Source organism: Mustela erminea, chromosome 4 (assembly GCF_009829155.1).
Source record: "Mustela erminea isolate mMusErm1 chromosome 4, mMusErm1.Pri, whole genome shotgun sequence".
Lineage (NCBI taxonomy): Eukaryota > Metazoa > Chordata > Mammalia > Carnivora > Mustelidae > Mustela > Mustela erminea.
In genome coordinates, this window is record NC_045617.1 from 148,640,569 (window position 1) to 148,661,154 (window position 20,586).

Below are 20,586 nucleotides of genomic sequence, written 5' to 3' on the forward strand. Positions count from 1 at the left end.
CATAGATTATGTTAGATATTTGTATTTAAGTATCTAAATTATGCTATTAAATATGGTATATATAAATATGCTATGACATATGCTATTATTTTTGAAAATTTGTTTATTAATTCATTTAAATCCAACTTATTTTTATATGCTAGTCATAGAAAGGCTGATATTTCTTCATTGTGTGGATGTGGATTTGAGGAGAAGCAGGCCTGCTGTCAGAAATGTCATGTTAGGAAATGCTGACACCCCCCACCCCCCACCCCCCGCCAGGGGATGAGGATACACATGTGTTTTGAGGTCGTCAGACCCCAGGGAAAGCTCGGTGTTCAATGCACTCTCCCTAGCAGTGCCAAGAGGAGCATAGCCCAACATTTCACCACCACACCAGTGCACACAATTCTAGGGAAAGAAATAGCTGGGTGGGGAATTTGAAACTGAGATGGGACATTTGTTTTTGAGAGAGAAAATAGTCTACTGAAAGGCCCTCTCAGTAAGCTTGTGGACATTCTGGACAGGAGTCAACCCTGAGTTAATTTCTGGCACTATGAGGGAGGTGAGTGCTGAGGAGGGAAGATCATTGCTCCTTACAGTGAAGGAACCACCTTTGCTTTACACCTGTGAGCTTTATTTTGAATAAATCTGTTGGCATCATTATAGAGAAGTCTCTCCACCTCAAAGACTCAATCATCCACTCACTAGGTAAAGTTTCCTGTGATACATGCACTTTACTGCAGTTATAAAACCGATTAAGAAGCATGAATGAGTTCATTGAATGTTGACGATATAAAGGTAGATGACATGAACCTTCTATCTGAATTCCTGGACTTACATTGCTCCGCAGCAGGAACAGCCTAGCATCCTTCTTGGAGACGTTCTCATTCCCCAAAGCTCCTTGCAAACTTCTTGGATCTTCAGCAGAAGACCCAAAACAAACCTAAGGAGTTGCTGCCTCTGGCCCTTCTGCTTTTTCAAGTTAGGGCTGAGGCTTCTGTGGCCCCACCAGGCTTGCCTCTCATGAATGAGGCATCTATAGCAGCGGTTCTCACTCACGGGTTACTTTTCCCCATCGGGACATTCAGCAACGTCTGGAGACATTTTTGGTTGTCACAACTAGAGAGGAACCCTCTGGTGGGTAAAGGCCAGGAATGCTGCCAGTGAACAGGACTGCCTCCAACATCAAATAATTTTCCAGCACAAAGTGCTATTAGTATCAAAGTTGAGAAATCTTGACATGTGATAGATATATTAATATAATGCACACATGTGTATAATAATATAATTCTATGTATGCATATATATATATGTAAAGTAAGAAATGTACATTAAATGGTCACAACTTGACTGTGTCTCTTAGATCAATACCCAAGTCCTTATGTCAGTGCTCAAAACCCTCCATGCTCTTAACTCAATACTCCTCAGAGTGAAGCTTCGATCTCTCTCACCCGTGTCCTATGATTTCCTACCTAACCCATTTCTCAGGATGTTTGTGCAATCTGGACTGCTCCTTTTGCCTTGATGGAGTTATATTTTTTCAAAGATCATTTCCAGATTTACCCTCTGTAGAATGACTATGGAGAAAAGGGACTGATTATTTACTTCTCAACTTTGAGTGGTTCTACATTCTATAACGTGTGGCGCTTCATCATGGAACCAGCTGATTAGACATCTGCCCAAGTGCACTGCTTTGGGTGATATTTCTTCAACAAGCCCATTCCCCACTCACCTGGGTACAGTTAATCTGCTTCTATCAAATATATATGAAATGTGTAGAAACCTTCCTAGCTTACTAGACCACTGAAGAGTCATGGTAATTTGTTCTCAATGCTGTATCTTCTGATAACATGAAAGCTTCTCCAGAGATTTCTTCCTTCAAGCAGAAAATATGCCAATTAAAATGAGCTGTATGCTGACACCCTGCAGTGTCCTCTTGCCCTTCTGCTATCCTCAGCTCTGTAGTTAATGCCGACCACCGTAGGAGGCCTTTTCGTGTCAAAGATTAAGACACCTCGTGATAAGTTCTCAGGGACCCTTGTAATTCTTTAGGCACATATGAGAATTATAGTTAAATGTTCCCAGCCATTTGTTTAATATCCATCACCCATAATATGTGTCTCCCTTTCTCCTTAAGGGCCTGCATCGTGTCCCACTCTATAGAGTGTCTGTGCTATCAATACTGGTACATAATGGACTTATAAAGAAATAGTAAATGAAAAAGTTACTTCCAGAATAGAATTTTTGTGTACTGAGTCTGGGTACATATGTACATGGGTCTAGGTCTGGGGTCTTGTCAAGTTCTGAGAGCAGAAACAGTCCTTGTATATAGTCCTTGAATAGCAAACCCCAGAAATCCAGGAGCTCGCACCCCTTGTGGCATTTGTGAGGTTCACGTGATGGCAAATCTAGAGCCAGAGTTAATGACTTCTGAACACATTGATTCTGAAAAGCCACACATTCATGAAAGGACAAAACACGGATACTGCTACACAGTGTTACCCAGATACAAATCAGGCATTCGTCTAATCAAGGACCCATACGGTGGTTGCCACTGATAAAATGATGGAGGCACACAATGACGCTGCGATATAGCAACAGACAGGCACAAAACAGCATATCTCATCCACTCCAGTGTTAATGTCCTGCATCATCACTAAGCGGTTCTCCCAGATGTGGGTCTGGGCTGGGCCATCTTGGGCACAGTGAGGTGACCCAGAACAGCCCTAAGGAAGTCCTTTCTGGTAGGTGATACAGACTGTGACCCCATAGATCCTAACACAGACACAAAGTCATGCTGTTGAGACGCAACTTGAACCGTACACAGTACTACTGAAAGACAGAAACACACAGACCCCGAGTGGTACAGGGACAGAGGAACCCCCACAGACACACACGTGACAAACAGATGTATGAGCAAACAGACACGATCACACCCACACACATTAAATAAGGCATGGAGGTCTAAGAGGGGCCAGACATGGTGAGAAGCACTTCCGAATCAAATGTGGGTCACATTCCCATTAAAAAAAAATCTGATACAATTATGATCTCCATTTAAAATTTAATAAATCCAGGGCACAGAGAACTTAAACTGTCCCAAGGTCACTAGCTGATAAATGTGCTTGCATGTTTAGGATTTTTACCTGTTTGGTTTGCCTTATCCTCTGTTCTAAACTCTCCCTTTCCCTGAGGCTCTCATGAGGCTGGTCCCTCCTCCTTCTCAAGGATCAGGTCTAAGAGGCCTTCCAATGCCCCATATTTAAAAATCCAACGTTGCCTTGCTTTGTTGTCTCCAAGAACCCAGGAGTATTTGAAATTACTCTGTATCCTTTTCCTCCTCCTCAAGAATCAGGTCTAAGAGGCCTTCCAAGACCCCATATTTAAAAAGCCAACGTTGCCTTGCTTTGTTGTCTCCAAGAACCCAGGAGTATTTGAAATTACTCTGTATCCTTTTCTTGTGTATGTAGCTGGCTGTCTTACATGGGCTGGTGAAATTCCTGCCTTACTTTGATTAGCTTTGTCATGGAAAATCCAATCAAAGGAGAGAGTAGTCAAGATGGGTGTGGCAGGATGTGGGTAAAAGGTGTGATCTCACCTGCTCCAATAAAATGGCAGCTTGGCACCAGAGTCCTTTACATGTAGTTCACAGTCTTTAGAGTTGGATGCCTGAAGGGAGCTCTTCAGTGTAAGAAGTGAGTTTTGATCCTTGCATTCTTTCTATACTTCATTAGAACTCAACTTCAGTGAGTAATATGTGTTTACCATTGGTGGCATTTATTTTTTAAAAATAAACACAATAAGTAGATGATCTGGAAGTACAGGAATTATCTCATACCATTCCTTCGCTAATGGAATTCTTCTACCCCTTCAACCTTGAGCAAATTTTAGAGAAAACATTAATAATAGGGGAGTCTCCTTAAAAATATAAATGGCTCTGCCACATCGTAGAACCATTTAAAGTTAGGTTGAGTGTTATTTGTTGACATGGGTTAAAATGGAAAATCGCAGAAACATGGGCTATATTTCATGGATCTCAAAATCTTATGAGGCAGTGACATAGTGAGCAAAAAGGATATAAAGAATGCATAATTGCATGTAAAGATAAATACTACTTAATTCAATAAAAAGAAAATCGACCTTTTTTCAAAACATTTTTGGAATGGAATATATAGCCTGCCTTTTCTCAATGTTATCAATCATACTTAACTTGCAACTCCAGTTGGCTTTTTTTTTAACTCCTCAATTTTGGTTTAAGCACTGAACTCTCATCCTGCCACATAATGGGCATTAAGCCATCTGCAAAGGACTGAAAGAATCCCAAATAGTTATAGGACACTTAATCTTTCTTGATGGTATAACCCTCGTTGCTCTGTATATCTCCACAATATAATGGTGAAACATATTAGGTCTTCATCCACAGTTCCTGTAAATGCTTCAGAGCCATAAAAATGAAATGGGTGTCTTGTTATTAGTGAAGGGGATGTTTGGATCCCACCCTAGGGCAGGGCTGGTTGCCAGGAGGACCAACCATGTGATTAGAGGGTTGAAAATTTCAGTCCTAACCCCCACCTCTGGGGAGAGGAGTGCGGCTGGAAGTTGAATCAGCCAATGGCCAGTGACTTAGTCAGTCATCTGTGCAACGAAACCTCCATGAAAACCTAAAAGGACTGGGTTTAAAGAGCTTCTAGGCTGGTGAACGTGTGGAGATGCTGAGTTGCGGTATGACACGGATACTCCTTGCTCTTTCTCCACACCTTGCCCTATGCATCTCTTCATCTGGCTGTTGATTTATATCCTTTATCACATCCTTTAATAAACTGGTAATGTTGTTTCCCTGTGTTCTGTGAGCCATTCTAGCAAATTAAAAGAGGAGGAGGTCCTGAGAACCTCCAGTTGGGAGCCAGTCAAAAGCAGAGGTAACAGCTTGGGACTTAAGACTGACATCTTACAGGGGCAGTCTTATAGGGAAAGTGAAACGTGGAAAGTGCCTTTTCAAGTCTTGACAGTTTTTTTTTTTTTTAAATGGGTTTCTTTATCTTTACTCGGTTAGGGAGTGTTTTTATTTGTTTGTTTTTAAATTTTTTGGAAAACAAGCTCTTTGCCACTGATTAAATTGAGGATAAATGAGCCCTTTAAAATATCATCATTCAATCTGTGACTGTAATATAGAGAGAAATAAAACTGATGTTTGTGCATCATTTTGTATCCAGCAACCTCTCTAAATTTATTAATTCAAATATTCTCTCTAGTGTTATGTATACATTTTATGCATATGTTACAACATCATTTGGAAACAAGAACATTCTCAGTCCTTCTCACTTACCACAATGGTAAATTCTTCTTTGGATTTACAGAAAAACTCAGAAAGGCATTGACTGATATGTCCTTTTCCCGTGGACTACTTCAAAATCCCTGTTTGACAATCTGCAAACAACTTCTGCTTCCCTTGTCAGACGTCTAGAGAGGGAGAACCAAGCATGGCTTCACTTGTCCTCAATGTCTTGACATCAGTCGTATTTGAAGGAGCTGGACCTGGGGAGGCTGGTGGCTGAGATCCAGGCGATGATGCTGGTGACCAGCCTGATCTCCTGGATGCTGGACGTGAGTCCCCCATCCCTAACAGGGAGAGGCAACTTCCATTATTTTTGCCCAGGTGGGGAGGGATCATTGTTCTAACTTAAAGGGCCTGGTGAATGTTGAGAGACGCTGCAAGATAAATATTTATCCATTTATCCATTTATCCACTGCCTCTCGAGATGACATGTGGAGTTATAGCTCACTACATTTCTCTGTGTGAGAGATGGTCAGTCACCTAAAAATGGGGGATGGCGCACAGCTAAGATTATCAGCATCACACTCATGGCAAGACAATCCCTGCTCCCTCCTCTAGACTGGGAACTTGTAGCTGGAGAAGGGTTTGGAAATGGGAGAGACTAGGGTCCTGGCTATGATGTTTGAGCCTATTCTGTGTGTAAATTCTTAATGTTGGCAGGTTTAATCGTGGTGTTAGTGTCTGCCTCAGTGAGTCTGGTTGATTTGGCAGAACAATTCAATTTGGGACCTCGTGTGTGTGTGTGTGTGTGTGTGTGTGTGTGTGTGACGTTAGTCACCATTTTTTTTTTTTTTTTTTTTAGCAGTGGTAGTGTATTGTGCTGGAGTAGGAAACCAACATGTTTGTCTACCAGCTGCTCATTCGTTTTCATGGCTAAGTAGAATTCTGGTGCACAAATAGACCGCATCTTTTAGCCATCTCGTACTGATGAACATTAGACAATTTCTACATTTTGGCGAATACAAAGAGGGCTGTTGTGAGCACTGGTGTACGAATCTTCGTATGGTGAAAGGCAGTACAGTATGCCCTCACAGAATGTGCCACTTTGGCATATCAGTTATTTCGAACAAAGTTACTTGAGAACAGGCTGGTATAAGAAGAACTCTGACCCTCATTTCCCCTCCCCGGAAATCAGGAAATAAATCTTCCATGTGAAAGGTGCCCTCCCTGTCCAAGGAGGCTAGAAGACCTCTTTCTCAGCAGAGGTGGGAATTTAGGCCCAAAGAGGCTGTATAAACAAATCTTGGTACTTCACTAATTTACTACCGCACGCCCCGCTCACCTTGTCAGTTCTTCACAAATGCGTTGTTTCTCTGTCTCCCAAGGACAGAAGCTGCCTGCTTAGCTCATGTCTCTGAGTCATGTTTCCATGGGGCCTCCGCACCTATGAAGCCAAATTTGTTCTTTTCCTATTACTCTGTCTTATGTCAGTTTAATTATTAGACCAGCCGAAGGACCCAGAAGGGAAGAAGGGAGGATCTTTCCACGCCTACCATGATCATATATTTCATTTTCTTTTGAGTAAAAACCTGGGAGTGCAATAGCTGAATCATATTGTAGATTATATGATTAACTTCTTCAGAATCTGTCAAATTATTTTCCATCGACAGCACAAGGTTACTAGGAGAGTTCTGGTTCCTTCATTTCCTCTCCAACACTTAGCATGATTCTTTTTTTTAACTTGGCCTTTCTAGTAAGTGTGTGGTGGTCTTTGGTTGTGGTTTTAATTTGAATTTCCCTAATGGCTAGCAATTCTCAACATCTTTTCCTATAGTTATTTGGTAAGCACATACTTTCTTATGGAGTGTCTGTTCGTATCTTTTGCCCATTTATCTAATTGGATCCCTTATTCTCTCAGAGTTGAATGTTAAGCACACTATAAATACAGTCCTTTGTCAAGTAAGTGACTCCGCAAAGATCTGACCCAGTTTGTGACTTGACTTTTGATTCTCTTGTCCTTTGAAGGGCAGAATTTTTTAATGTTAAAGAAGCCCAATTTATCAATTTGTTCCTTCTTGGGTTGTTTCTGTGGTGTCATAGCTAAGAAGTCTTTGCCTAATCTGAGGTCACAAAACTTTCCCCTATATTTCCTTCTAGGAGTTTTGTGATTTTCATTTTATGGTTAAGTCTATGATACATTTTGAGGTCATTTTTGCAAATTATGGGCCCAAGTTGTCTTTTCTCTTCTTTTTTTTGCTTGTGGATATTCAGTTTTTCCAATTATTAGAAAGACTATCCTTTCTCTACCAATTTACCTTTAGGCCTCTTTCAAAAATCGGTCGTTCATATGCGATAGTTTATTCTTATGCTCTGTTATGTTCATTGACCTATTTGCCTATCTTACTTTCTATAATAATTCTTTGAAATCAGTAGTTGATAGCCGCTCATCTTTGTTCTTTTTGAATTGTTTTGGCTATCCTAGATCCTTATCATTTCCATGCAAATCTTAGAATCATATTGTCAATTTTTACAAAGAAAGCTTCTGAGTTTTTGATTGGGTTTTTTAAATTTACAGATCAGTTGGGGGATAACTGACAGGTTAACAATATGAGTCTTCTGACTTCTGAATGAACTTTATCTTCACATTGAGTTGTCCTGATTAACTTCTCCCAAAAATATTTTTGTATTTTCAGGCACAGGTGGTTAATATCTTTTGGCAAATTTATCTCAAAACATTTCATATTTTTATCATATTATAAAGGAAATTTTAAAAAATGTCTATTTCTGATGGTATTGGGCTAAAAATATACTGATATGTATATAGTCACCTGATTTGTGATGAACAAGTGGGCGTGTGCACTGGGCAAAGGGTTGTCTTTTAATAAATTGTGTTGGGTCAACCATATGTCTATATGGAAATACCCATATGGAAAAAACTCGTAAAAATCAACAAATAAATGTTAAATAACCCAATAGAAAATACCCAAAGGTATGAATAACATGCTCCACTTAATGACGTTCAAGGTACAGGAAGCATATGAAAAGGTATATAACAACATTACTCAGAAAGGAACCAAAAATTCAAATTAAAAGAACAAAATATCACTGCACATCTTCTCAGAAGGACAAAAATCAACAAGCCTGACAATATAAAGGCAAAGATAAGAAGCAATTAAGATCATTTTATACTGCTCATGCTGAATTGCTTTCTCTATTTTGGAAAAATATTTGTCGGTATTTATGAAAAGTAAATATATGACTACCTTACAAACTGTCAATTGTACTCCTAAAATTATATACCTGAAGTTCATGAATGCATAAGTTCACCAAAAGACATATACAAAAATATTCATAGAGTTTATAATACCCCCCAAAACTAAAAGCAACTGAAAAACAACCAAGGACATTAAACTTTAAAGTGTTAGCATTTCCTGAAATTGTCTTGTAAGCATTCTTAAAGTACAAATTAACACATTAGCCCTAATAAAATGTCACCATAACTTCTATGCCATTAGGAGTCAATCAAATAACTTTAATGTGTATTTTTTTTAAGATCTTATTTATTTATTTGACAGAGAGAGATCACAAGTAGGCAGAGAGGCAGGCAGAGAGAGAGGGAGAAGCAGACTCCCTGCTGAGCAGAGAGCCCGATGCCTGGTGGGGGGCTCGATCCCAGGACCCTGATGAGATCCCAGGACCCTGATGAGATAGATCATGACCTGAGCTGAAGGCAGAGGCTCAACCCACTGAGCCACCCAGGTGCCCCAACATGTGTATATTATTTTTAATCAATAAAGGAATTTTAAAATTTAAATCTACAAACTTCAAAGTATTGACTTTGTAACATAATTAATGTAAACATAAATTCAAATATATTATGGTTTGTTAATCCTCAACTTGTTAATATTTTACATCAGGTGGACTTTTTTATCAAGCATATAAATAAAAATATTTAAAAATGGTATTTGAATCAAATAAAGATGGAAAGCCCAACCACCATGTTACAGCACTGACCTGCCCTATTATCAGAATGGAGTAGGAGAAAACTGGCAAGGATGATTTTTGAGTTTACAAAAGTAGTTTGGAGGGTCTGGTCCTACTCCTACGGAAGAAGCCATTCTGCCTCCTCCTGGGTTGTGTTGAGGAGAGCCTGAAGGACTGAGAGTGAGAAGGAATGGGAAGGAATGGGAACTCAGCGCTAGCTCCCTGGAGCGCGGGGGGCGGGGGGGGGGGGGGGTGGTTCAGAGTTGAGGAAGGCCCGGAACACAAAACTTAATTCGTGGCCGCGCGATTATTGGAGTTAAGTCTAAGAGCACCTTTGTTCTCTTCTACTGGACTGTGAGAGCAAGGACAATGCCTCACTCCTTGTTGCTTCCCAGATGCCTGAAACAGTTCTTGACAAACAGGCACTTTGTCAACAGTAATTGTTTATTGCACCATCAAACACTGTTTTTTTTTTTTTTAAGATTTTATTTATTTACTTGACAGAGCAAGTACAAGCAGGGCCAAGGGAGAGGGAGAAGCAGACTCCCTGATGAGCCGGGACACCCCGCCCACCAATGCGGGACTCGATACCACCACTCGGGGATCAAGACCCGAGCCAAAGGCAGACGCTTAACTGACTGAGCGGCCCATGCTCCCTGCACCGTTCTACACTATTACAGTTATTCTCGATTATGCAGGTGCGTGTAGGTCAGGTGTGCAACTGACTAGATAAAGCAAATGAGGCTTAATACGGGGAGGGGCATCAGGCTCACTTTCAGGGGTTCCCAGTGTAGGAACAGTTTTGGCCTGGGGTTACCTTCCTCAGGTTACTAGCTAGGGCGCACCTGCAGGAAGTTTCAGCCACTCCGGTTACTAAGGAAAGCGTTCTGGGCACCTGGCAGGCTTCGTGGGCTGGGCGTCTGCCTCGGGCTCCAGTCATGGTCCCAGTGGAGTCCCTGCTTCCGAGGAGCCTACTTTAACCCTCCCTCTGCTCCTCCCCGCTCTGTGCTCTCTTTGTCAAATAAATAAAATCTTTAAAAAAGTAAAAATAAAGGGTTCCAAGCTAGGTAATGAGAAAAGCAATGGGTAGAACCGTGAGACGAACATGGCCACTGCCCATTTAAATTAAAGAGTGTGTCTTTGCGGGGGTGGAGAGTTGGGGTGGCAGGGAGGGGGGTAGTTCACTTTTATGTCTTTGTATGAAGAAGTTCCAGACGGCTACACAGGAAACGAATAAGCGTGGTTCGCTGTTACTGGTGGGGGAGCTGGGCGGTCGAGGACTATGCTGGGAACAGAAGTGCTTCTTTATGGATGCAGTTAGAAAACCCTCATAAGGGACTGCCTAGTAGAAACTGCAACAGAACCAAGTTTTAGCTGCATTGTCCCAAACGGCCAGCAGGTGGCGAGAGCGTGCGACGTCGTCCTGCTGGTGGGCCGAAAGGGGGAGACTGGGCTTCCTCGCTGTGATTTCTGTGCGTCTTCATTGCTCTGAACGAGGAATAGATTCGTTAACCTGGCCGACTCCTTAAAAAAACTTTTTCGGGTCAGGGCGGGGTGCAGGGGAGGCAGGTGGGGCAGGGACTGAGACCGTGTTGAAGCACCCCCGGAATCTCCGGGGATTACCAGCATCCTGCCCACGCCGGCGGGCTCTCCCGGCTTCACTGGGCCGGAGGGGGACACCAGCTGTCCTTTCAGTGTTGAGTATTGTCACAAACGTCCCAACAGATACAGAGGTAAACAAAACACCGGATTCTCGCACCGAAAGTAACTTAGAAGTGATCGTTTGTAAAATCATCCAATACCTAGCAGTTAAAACAACAACAACAACTCCACAACACTCAATTGCCTCAGATACTTTTCTACAATGATTTTATCTGAATTAGGATTCCGTTGGTTACTATCTGTTTTAATTCCTAACAACAAAATCTCCAAATAGTCGAGTTTGCTCTTTGGGAAAGGACTGAGAAAGGACATTGTTCATGGATTGTCATTGTTTGTAGACCCTTTCTGTGAAAAGTGCTGGGAGAAGTTTTCTCTAAAAAACAAAAGTAATTACCAATATTTTCCATTCATATTCCATTCACATTAAATTTAGCATCTTTAAGTTTAAAATTGAAAAGCTTTTGCTCTGAAAACCTTAGTTTTTACACAATAAGCAAACAAACTTGTTTTCTGTATCCGTAGACATAATAGGAAACATATTTTAACACTTTCATTATTCTGAATTAGGAACCAGAAGAAAAGAAGGTTTGAACCTAAAAATCTGACCTCAGGTGAGGTCAAGTTCAGACTTCAGTGGAAAGAGACTTTTCAATCCCTTCTTCATTTTCAACTGACATTCACTAATACTCACTAATAATAGAACCTAGAAGTCACGATGTTGCAAAATAGCTTAAGAGAAAAGGCCTCCTCTAATGAGGTATAATGCAACACTCTTCTTCCTGGCTAGTACATTTGTTTCTTGTTTTTAAAAAAGTCTTTCTTTCTAATATTTTCCTATTTTATCTTCCAAAGGCCTTAGTGGTTTTCTACTTACATTTTGGGTCTTCTCCCAACAACCATCCCATAACCAGTTGCCACAATCAATTTTTTTGAGCAGCCCATCTTTTCCTCACTAACCTGAAATCTCACCTCTCTCTTTTCTGAAGTTTCAAAAAAAAATTAGATGTGATCCTTGGCTTCCTATCTAATTCAGTTGGTCAATGTGTTCAACTATCTGCAGTGCTCTGTGGTATTAGATAAGTCTTTTATCGCTAAATCATATTATTACTCTCGTTGAGAGTTTCCTGGATTTTTAAAAATCACTTCACTCTTCAAATAAATGTTAGAATTAGCTTCCAAATTCCAAAACTAACATTAGGATTTTGACTAGAAGTACCTTGAAGAATTATACCAACTTTAGAAGAACTGACATCTCTATGCTATTTAATATTTCTTGTCCATGAACATAATATATCTTTTAATACCTTTAAATAAGAGTCTGATAGCATTGGATTTCTTAATCCTCCAGTGCAGCTATTTGTGGTCATATAAACACACACACACACACACACACACATATATATATATTTAATAATTTTTTAAAAAGCTTGTTGTTGGACAGAAACTCAGTTAATTTTTGTAAATTGAGAAATAATGACCAAAACCCAAAATTCACTCCTTTGCACATATTGCTTCTCCATAATGATGATGATTTGCTCATTTTGCATGTATCAGTCATATTTTAAGAGCATGCAAAATCTTTTTAGTTATAGAAAATAGCTCATAATCCAGAATCCACTACTCTTCTCGTTCTACTGTGAGGCCATCTACATATTGTGTAGCTTGTAGGGTTATATGGCACCAAGACACCCTAAATAAAATACTAAGGGAGAAGGAAAGAAAAACCAGTGATTAGATTAAATAGTTAAATATGTGAAATATCACAGAAGGAAATATGGGTAGACAGGACAGTTTTTCTCAACTCAGTTATCTAAAATCCATTTCACCAAGTAACTAATTCTTAAGAGTTATTGAAACTTTATTTGTGTATTTATCAATTTTTTAGTAACTTACATTAGTGTAGTTTAACTTGTATTTGAAGATTTCTGAGACTAAGTTGACTGGCTTTCAGTGTGTATTTTTTATGACAGTCTTTTAAAGAACACTCGACTGTCTCTGTCCCATTGTCTGCCCATTCTCCTAAAAAGAGAAAGTGCAAAAGGGAAGAAGGAAAACCAAAACTTAAGATTGGGAAACAAAGGATTCCAAAGGCCTAAATCCGAAGACCTAAATCTTTACCAAACATCTCTTAAGCCTGCTAGTGAATCTAACTAAAGTTGCTTTAACTTTACCTAAAAAATGAACCACTTTTGGTAAATCAATAGAATTTAATAGAGTCATCTCAGTGTCCACTGGCCAAGGCATTCCTCCTTTGAATACCAAAAACAAAAAACCAAAAATCCAATAAACTGGACGGAGTGAGCCCTGAGATCCAAGGATGGAAAGTGAAGGTTGTTTGAGCTGGTGATCAAATCCTGTACCTGAGGGACTCCTCCATTTCTGCCTCTCTTTTCTTTAACCAATGTGTTTTGGTTAAAGACCAATGGCGGAAATTATGGCTACACTTTGTCACTCTTCAGGACCTATATGTCATCCAGCTGAAAAGGACTCCAATAACTTGCCAAACTCCTAGACACCACTTTCAATGAGTCTTCTAGTAACGGATGAGGCTGCCATCATGAAGTCTGCACTACACGCTGAGACTACTGAGTCCCATGGCCCTCTCTGCATTGCCTCACCTTTTCTCTATAATGTAGAGAAATGGGGGGAAATAGTGTTATGAGATAGGAGGCGTAAAGAATTCAGTAAGTTCATAGATAAGCTTGTTAGCAATGGCCTGAGAGTGAAACACACCAAATCTAGAATGAGCGTCTATCTCAGTGAAGTCCTGTATTTGCCTCATGAGGACAAAATGGATCCAAGAAGACTTGTCCTAGGATATGGGACATTTGGCAGAGTCTGTATCCAGGTCAGCTCTGCCGAACTAAGTCTATATTGAAGAGCTCCTATATAACCTCTACTCCGGGCCACCTCGCTTACCAACTGCTTGGGCAGTAGCAAGGGCACAGAGAAAAGAAACAGTGACATGCAAATGGCTGGTATTATCTGCCTGATTACGGAGAGCGTCCTTGGAAGTATGGACCTCGTGGTTGGCATTGGCATAGGCCAACACTATTTTTAGACTCTGGGACCATTTTGAGTTCATTCATCTCATTCTTCCCTAAAACTTGTCAACAAACCTCCACTTTTGTCCTCTTCGCATCTTTGCCTCACCAGACAAATCAGTCACACGCCCGAATCACTTTAGATCAATATCGTAGATCATTTCTCTTCCCAGCAAAAGTAAACAATGAGATGCAGTGCTCCCACTTCTTCCCAGTGGCAACAATCCTCCTCTCCTCCCTCTTGTCTTTCACAGATGCTCCTGAGTGTACGTTGTTATTACTCTTTCTAATACGGCTGCTATGACTGGTGTCAGCAGTGGGATTACATCCCATAAGTTGAATACTTACCATATGTGAGACATTGTTCCACACATGTTAAAAATGTTCATTCGTCAGAAGCACTACTCTACTCCCTTTTTAAATGAGGAAAAAAGCTAGAGAAATTAATGTGTAAATGCAAATTTTAAGTGCCAAGACCTAGTTTCAAACCTAGATAGTTGTTCTCAATTAGCAATGTATAAGAAACTCCTCCTGTTATTAAAAATAAAAAGCACAACTATGTTTCAGAAGTAGAAATAATTGCAGTGTGAGCTATTTGCTCTAATGGTTATTTTCTTCCTTCAGCATTTGCTCGGGCTGGGCCTGGTATATCTCACTTCTGTATGACAATCGAATGCTGATGTATACATCATAGTTTTGTAGATCTGATGGTGTGCAGGTAATAGTAGGAGCACAAACCACATGTTTACCGGGTTTCCCAATGTCAAGTGTATAGTATAGTTTCCATAGTAAATGAGAACAGATTCAATGACAAAGAGTAGAAAGACTATTAATAATGTGCAAGACAAGTTCTTCAGAGATCCTTTTTTTTATTATTAAAATTTAAAAATTCTGCTCTACTTTGATGTGCAGAGTCCAAATATGCCTTCATGCAATGCAAACCCTAAAGAGAGTTGCATATCCAACATTTGGGGGCAATATCAAGAAAAGTGACTCTTTGAAATTGAATCTTAAGATAAGTCATTCAAATCAATGACTAGTTTGTAAATGTAGTTTTTACTAATTGGAAATTTACCATATATTATCAAAACTTGAAAGTAAAATTAACCAAAGTTATATTACAACGGAATTAACTTTAACATACCAAAGGGATAATGGAAGAACAGATCATCTGCATGGTGTCTAGATATAGGGCCACTGACCTTTCCATAGATTTTGTCAGTGGGGCTCTTTTAACTCCCCTGGGGACTGGGTGCCTTGGTTTCAACAACTGCTGGCGATTAGTTTAAAAAGAAACAAGTGCACAGTAGAACAATGAAATATAATCATTTGCTATAGCTGGAAAAAAGGCTATATACAAGCATCTAGTTCTAACACAATGTTCTAGGCATTCTGGTTTGTGGTTTCCGGGGAAGACCTGTCAAATAGTCCTAAGTACTTTGAGCAACAAATATCTTTTTATTTTGCGATATATTTCCCAGTGTATTTTTTTCAATGACGTACTGTGTTAGTTTAGCTTTGAACCAGTTCTTCTGAAGCTGATTAACAATGGGTTAAAGTGATAACAGTTTTTCAAGGAAGTATAAAAACCTTGCCTTCTTTTCTTTTCTTTTTTTTTAAGATTTTATTTATTTATTTGACAGAGAGAGAGAGATCACAAATAGGCAGAGAGGCAAGCAGAGAGAGAGAGAGGAGGAAGCAGACAGAGAGCCCAATGTGGGACTCGATCCGAGGACCCTGAGATCATGACCTGAGCTGAAGGCAAAGGCTTAACCCACTGAGCCACCCAGGCACCCCCCTTGTCTTATTTTCAAGGGGACTCCATCAGGGTACAAATTACCTCAAAGATGAAAACTTGATTTATTTACCTAATTTGTTTATGGCCTAGGCAGTTTAATTTTCTGAGTAATAGGAGAATTAGCTGGGATCTTTTCAACTTAGTAGTTTTTGAAAACTTAGTCATTCTAAATTTTCATCTGAGAATGGACTATATTGCCCATGGCTCATCTTCTGTCTCAATCTTTGTCCTTTTCTTTTTCTTTTCTTTTTTCTTTCTTTAAGATTATTTATTTATTTATTTGACAGAGAAGAGAGACCGTGAGAGAGGCAACACAAGCAGGGGGAGTGGGAGAGGGAGAAACAGGCTTCCTGCTGAGCAGGTAGCCTGATGTGGAGCTTGATTCCAGGACTCTGGGTTCATGATCTAAGCTGAAGGCAGACATTTAAGGACTGAACCACCCAGGAGCCCCAAGTCCTTTTCTTTTTTATTCTGATTCCTATATCCTATAAGACAAACAACAAAAAAATTATTTAGCTTGGAAATTATCATCTGACTATCTGGATTAATGGAGAGAGGCCAGGGGCTCATGTGACATGTGACAGAAGTGACAAAAATTATTTATGTTCTGTTTATTTACAGATACTCAGTTACTATTAGTGTGGGATGGAGATGAAGGAAAGAACTTTCTTTGTTTTTTTCTGTTATGACTGGACAGTGACTATGTGGAAACATACAACAAACAAGGTAGTAGCAATTGAAACCGATATATATGAGGAACTATATGGAGGCAGTTCCCAAATGCTCGACAAACTGTCGGAAGAAGCTCGAAAACAGAAGGCAATTTCAGAGAGGGGGCATATTGAAGTGGGCATTGACATATGAGTAGGATTTGAGTAGACAAGCCACTGTGTTAAATTTAAATCCGTTTTAGATAAACTAGATAATATATTTTAAATTAAACGCTTTTTAAATTACCTAACCCCCAAACCAGCACCTTGATGAAGCTTCCAAATGCTTTATAGATCGTGGCTTTCAAGCAAAAAGACACTGAATATTGAAAAGTTACAACCCAGAGACTTATAATTGGGTGACTGGTTCTTATTTACAACAGCCTGACATGGAGTTTGTTCTTCCTCACCGGTTCCAGGCAATGTCAAACATAGGATTTAAAATAGCAACAAAAGGAACTTTAAAATAAAAGACTGATTTTTGTTTCAGGAGAGTCTAGGATAAATGCCATCAAGCTTCTTTGCCTTCAGTGGACCCCCACCCCCCCCACCCCCCATAGAGCCATTTCATCCTGTAGTATTTTCCAGTCTATGGATATATGGCAAAGAGAAAGCGGCGCCCTAAGCAGAAATAAACCGAGGATCTTTGGAGCCTGAAAATGACATCCGCCAAATTCCTTTCTGACGAAAATTCTGAGGAAAATTATAAACGTCATTCCCACAAGGATAGAACGCTCAAGTCGAGGACAATGGAGAGCAGCCCAGACAGCGGGAGAATGTTCCCTCCGGGAACTGCTGGGGCTCTCGGCCCGGAGTGGCCGCCGGTCTCCGCGCGGCTGGACCCGCCGGCGCGACCCAGTTGCCGGCAGCCAATCGGGGCACCGGGAGAACGGGCGGCAAATTGAAAGTGCCCGCGCCACCCCCGCGCCCAACGCTTTACTCCCGACAAACTGGGGAGTATTTGAATTTGCTTCGAGTTTAGCTTGCTCTACCCTCGTCACTTGATCCCGACGGTGATCAGAACCAGTGGAAGAGGCCTTTTGAAAACCTAAGGGAGTGACAAACCAAGCGCGGTTGCTTTACACAAAGGAGTTGCAAACCTTTGGCAGGGCCTGGTTAATATTTTTGTCGTTTAGTTACCGGGACAGGAAAACGGTGACATTGCTCAGGCATTGCCGTACCTCGCAGACCAATTACTGCGAAATTCCAGGAGCCAGCACAGAATGGAAACAAGCGGCAGCTCTCTCTTTGGGAACATGGGTGGCTCTTAAAAGAGCCTTTAGTTTTCAATTGGCAGCGAAGTCGCTGTTTACTTGGCGCTGGTGTACTTGGTAACGGCCTTGGTGCCCTCGGACACGGCGTGCTTGGCCAGCTCCCCGGGCAGCAGCAGGCGCACGGCCGTCTGGATCTCCCTGGACGTGATGGTCGAGCGCTTGTTGTAGTGCGCCAGGCGGGACGCCTCGCCCGCGATGCGCTCGAAGATGTCGTTGACGAACGAGTTCATGATGCCCATGGCCTTGGACGAGATGCCCGTGTCGGGGTGCACCTGCTTCAGCACCTTGTACACGTACACCGAGTAGCTCTCCTTGCGGCTGCGCTTGCGCTTCTTGCCGTCCTTCTTCTGCGCCTTGGTCACCGCCTTCTTGGAGCCCTTCTTCGGGGCCGGAGCGGACTTGGCTGGCTCAGGCATGGTTCGCAAAAGCTCAATTCTCTGTGAAGCAGGAAATGATAGGAAAGAAGCGTGACCGGTCCCATTTATATAGAAGCCCTTATGCAAATGAAGTGTAAATTACATTCCTGTGTCTGATTGGTGGCCATGCAAGGCAACGTCAGAAGTTAGTGCTGCCCAATGAGAATGCAAGAATCCCAAAGCATTACCATTGGTTAAAATGAAGCTGCAATCTCAACCAATGAAAAATTTTCTTTTTCAAGCCCAATAAGGTTTATAAAAAGTGCTACCCGTGCAGTTTCATTTTGGCAAGTTATTGCGGTGGTAAAGCTTAAGGTTAGTATGTCAGGTCGCGGGAAGCAGGGTGGCAAGGCGCGCGCCAAGGCCAAGACACGCTCGTCGCGGGCGGGTCTGCAGTTCCCCGTGGGCCGCGTGCACCGCCTGCTGCGCAAGGGCAACTACTCGGAGCGGGTCGGGGCCGGCGCGCCGGTGTACCTGGCGGCCGTGCTCGAGTACCTGACGGCCGAGATCCTGGAGCTGGCGGGCAACGCGGCGCGCGACAACAAGAAGACGCGCATCATCCCGCGCCACCTGCAGCTCGCCATCCGCAACGACGAGGAGCTCAACAAGCTGCTGGGCCGCGTCACCATCGCGCAGGGCGGCGTGCTGCCCAACATCCAGGCCGTGCTGCTGCCCAAGAAGACCGAGAGCCACCACAAGGCCAAGGGCAAGTAGAAGACTGGCAGAGTTGGCAGTTCAAGTCCCCTGTCTAAACCCAAAGGCTCTTTTCAGGGCCACCTGTATTTTCTGAAAAAGAAGTTGAACATTTAATTTGGTAAATGGGAAGAGAAGGTGAAGTCTAGAAAAGCGGAGTATTCTTTAACTCCTAACCCGGGTTGAAAGCCCAGCTCCCTATGTCTAGTCCCAAACTGCCATGTACGATAGATTGTTGCATTTGAGATTTGCAGTGACTGTAAACACCTTGCGTAGCTCGTCTAATGGTTTCAGTAGGTAGTGTGCGTCCACAGACAGCCATTAGCTTTTGTAAGTTGACATTTCTGGTGCACCTCAGCTTCCCTGGCTGAGTTTAGCAGCTGGCTACGGGCGGCGTGAAGAAGCCGCACCGCTGCCGGCCCGGCCCGGTGGCCCTGCGCGAGATCCGGCGCTACCAGAAGTCCACCGAGCTGCTGGTCCGCAAGCTGCCGTTCCAGCGGCTGGTGCGCGAGATCGCGCAGGACTTCAAGACCGACCTGCGCTTCCAGAGCTCGGCCGTCATGGCGCTGCAGGAGGCGTGCGAGGCCTACCTGGTGGGGCTCTTCGAGGACACCAACCTTTGCGCCATCCACGCCAAGGGCGTCACCATCATGCCCAAGGACAGCCGGGTACCCTACAGGTTAATGGAGGGCCTCATTACAGGATAGCTCCACACCCGTGTTTCCTAACAGTAGACATGCTCTGAGGCACTGCCCCCCATCACCCTCACTGTTGCCAAATGAATAAAATAGTGGGATTACATTGGTATGTAGGACACCATTCTGGAGCCCGAGAAAACTTTCTCACATCTGGGATGAACCTAAAGTCTTCAGGGCTGTTACCTCAGGGTAATTTTTGTCAAACCTTAACATGTAAGGGAAGTTTCCCGTAACTGGTGCAATTGAAATGTGTAATGTTGCTAATCCCGCAGGCTGTTCTGCCTTCCAGACTCACGGAACGAGCAGAGTCAGGAAAATACTATAGAGGAGTCTGATATGGTTTGACCAAGGGCTGTTTAGGAATGAAGTACACTGTGTGGCCGGTTTCTGACAACCCCTGGCCTCTGAGGGGGCAGGGTTAGGGATGGAGGAAGGTCTGTTGACGAGCACCACACTTAACTTTTGTTGCTGTTAGAGAATAAGGAAAACCCCTGCCAACTGGTTTTATTGCCCAGGGTACAGAATCTTGCCTCCTACTCTCTGTTCACTGTACTCCTTTAACTGATGTCACCTCAAAAGGCGGGGGGCAGGGGGGGGGAGCCTTCTTTTTTTTTTTTTCTTGAATGTCTTGGATAAATAACCTTGGCTGCCCAGTGACATTTATGGAAATCCTTCTCAGAATAATATTTGAGGTGCATAAAACGCAAACATTACAAAAAACGTATCCCTTTAGTTACTGATGTATTTTTAATAAAAATAAATTCAATAGGACTGACATGTGCCTAACTAGCAAACATGTTATATGATACATGCTTGATGAACCTAAAAACTGCCATCACTAATCAGACGAGTAAATATCGGTTCAAGGTAATTTGGCAATTGTTAGGAGAAATGGGATTATCTGCGATTTCCACTGGGTGACAAGTACTGAGTTTGTGGCCTAAATTCATTGTAAAGAGCAGTAAATTACGCTTCCCCATCCCAATTTATGCGGTTTCTCCTCACTACCACGCACCCTCCACCATGCACTGCCGATTTTTATCCTCGGAG

General features: G+C 42.2%; 3 protein-coding genes across 3 annotated transcripts; 2 read left to right on the forward strand and 1 right to left on the reverse strand.

Annotated features, from left to right (window-relative positions):
• Nucleotides 1-17,743: 17,743 nt before the first annotated feature.
• On the reverse strand, nucleotides 17,744-18,190 carry LOC116587657 (histone H2B type 1-K). The gene has a single exon (XM_032338285.1). It carries the CDS (start codon nucleotides 18,143-18,145, stop codon nucleotides 17,765-17,767), a length of 381 nt encoding a protein of 126 aa, XP_032194176.1. The 5' UTR covers nucleotides 18,146-18,190; the 3' UTR covers nucleotides 17,744-17,764.
• A 230-nt stretch (nucleotides 18,191-18,420) lies between these two features.
• Nucleotides 18,421-19,220, forward strand: LOC116587639 (histone H2A type 1-B). The gene has a single exon (XM_032338267.1). It carries the CDS (start codon nucleotides 18,467-18,469, stop codon nucleotides 18,857-18,859), a length of 393 nt encoding a protein of 130 aa, XP_032194158.1. The 5' UTR covers nucleotides 18,421-18,466; the 3' UTR covers nucleotides 18,860-19,220.
• Nucleotides 19,123-20,211, forward strand: LOC116589453 (histone H3.3-like). The gene is made up of 2 exons (XM_032341391.1): nucleotides 19,123-19,131; nucleotides 19,216-20,211. Exons 1-2 carry the CDS (start codon nucleotides 19,123-19,125, stop codon nucleotides 19,543-19,545), a joined length of 339 nt encoding a protein of 112 aa, XP_032197282.1. The 3' UTR covers nucleotides 19,546-20,211.
• Nucleotides 20,212-20,586: the final 375 nt, after the last annotated feature.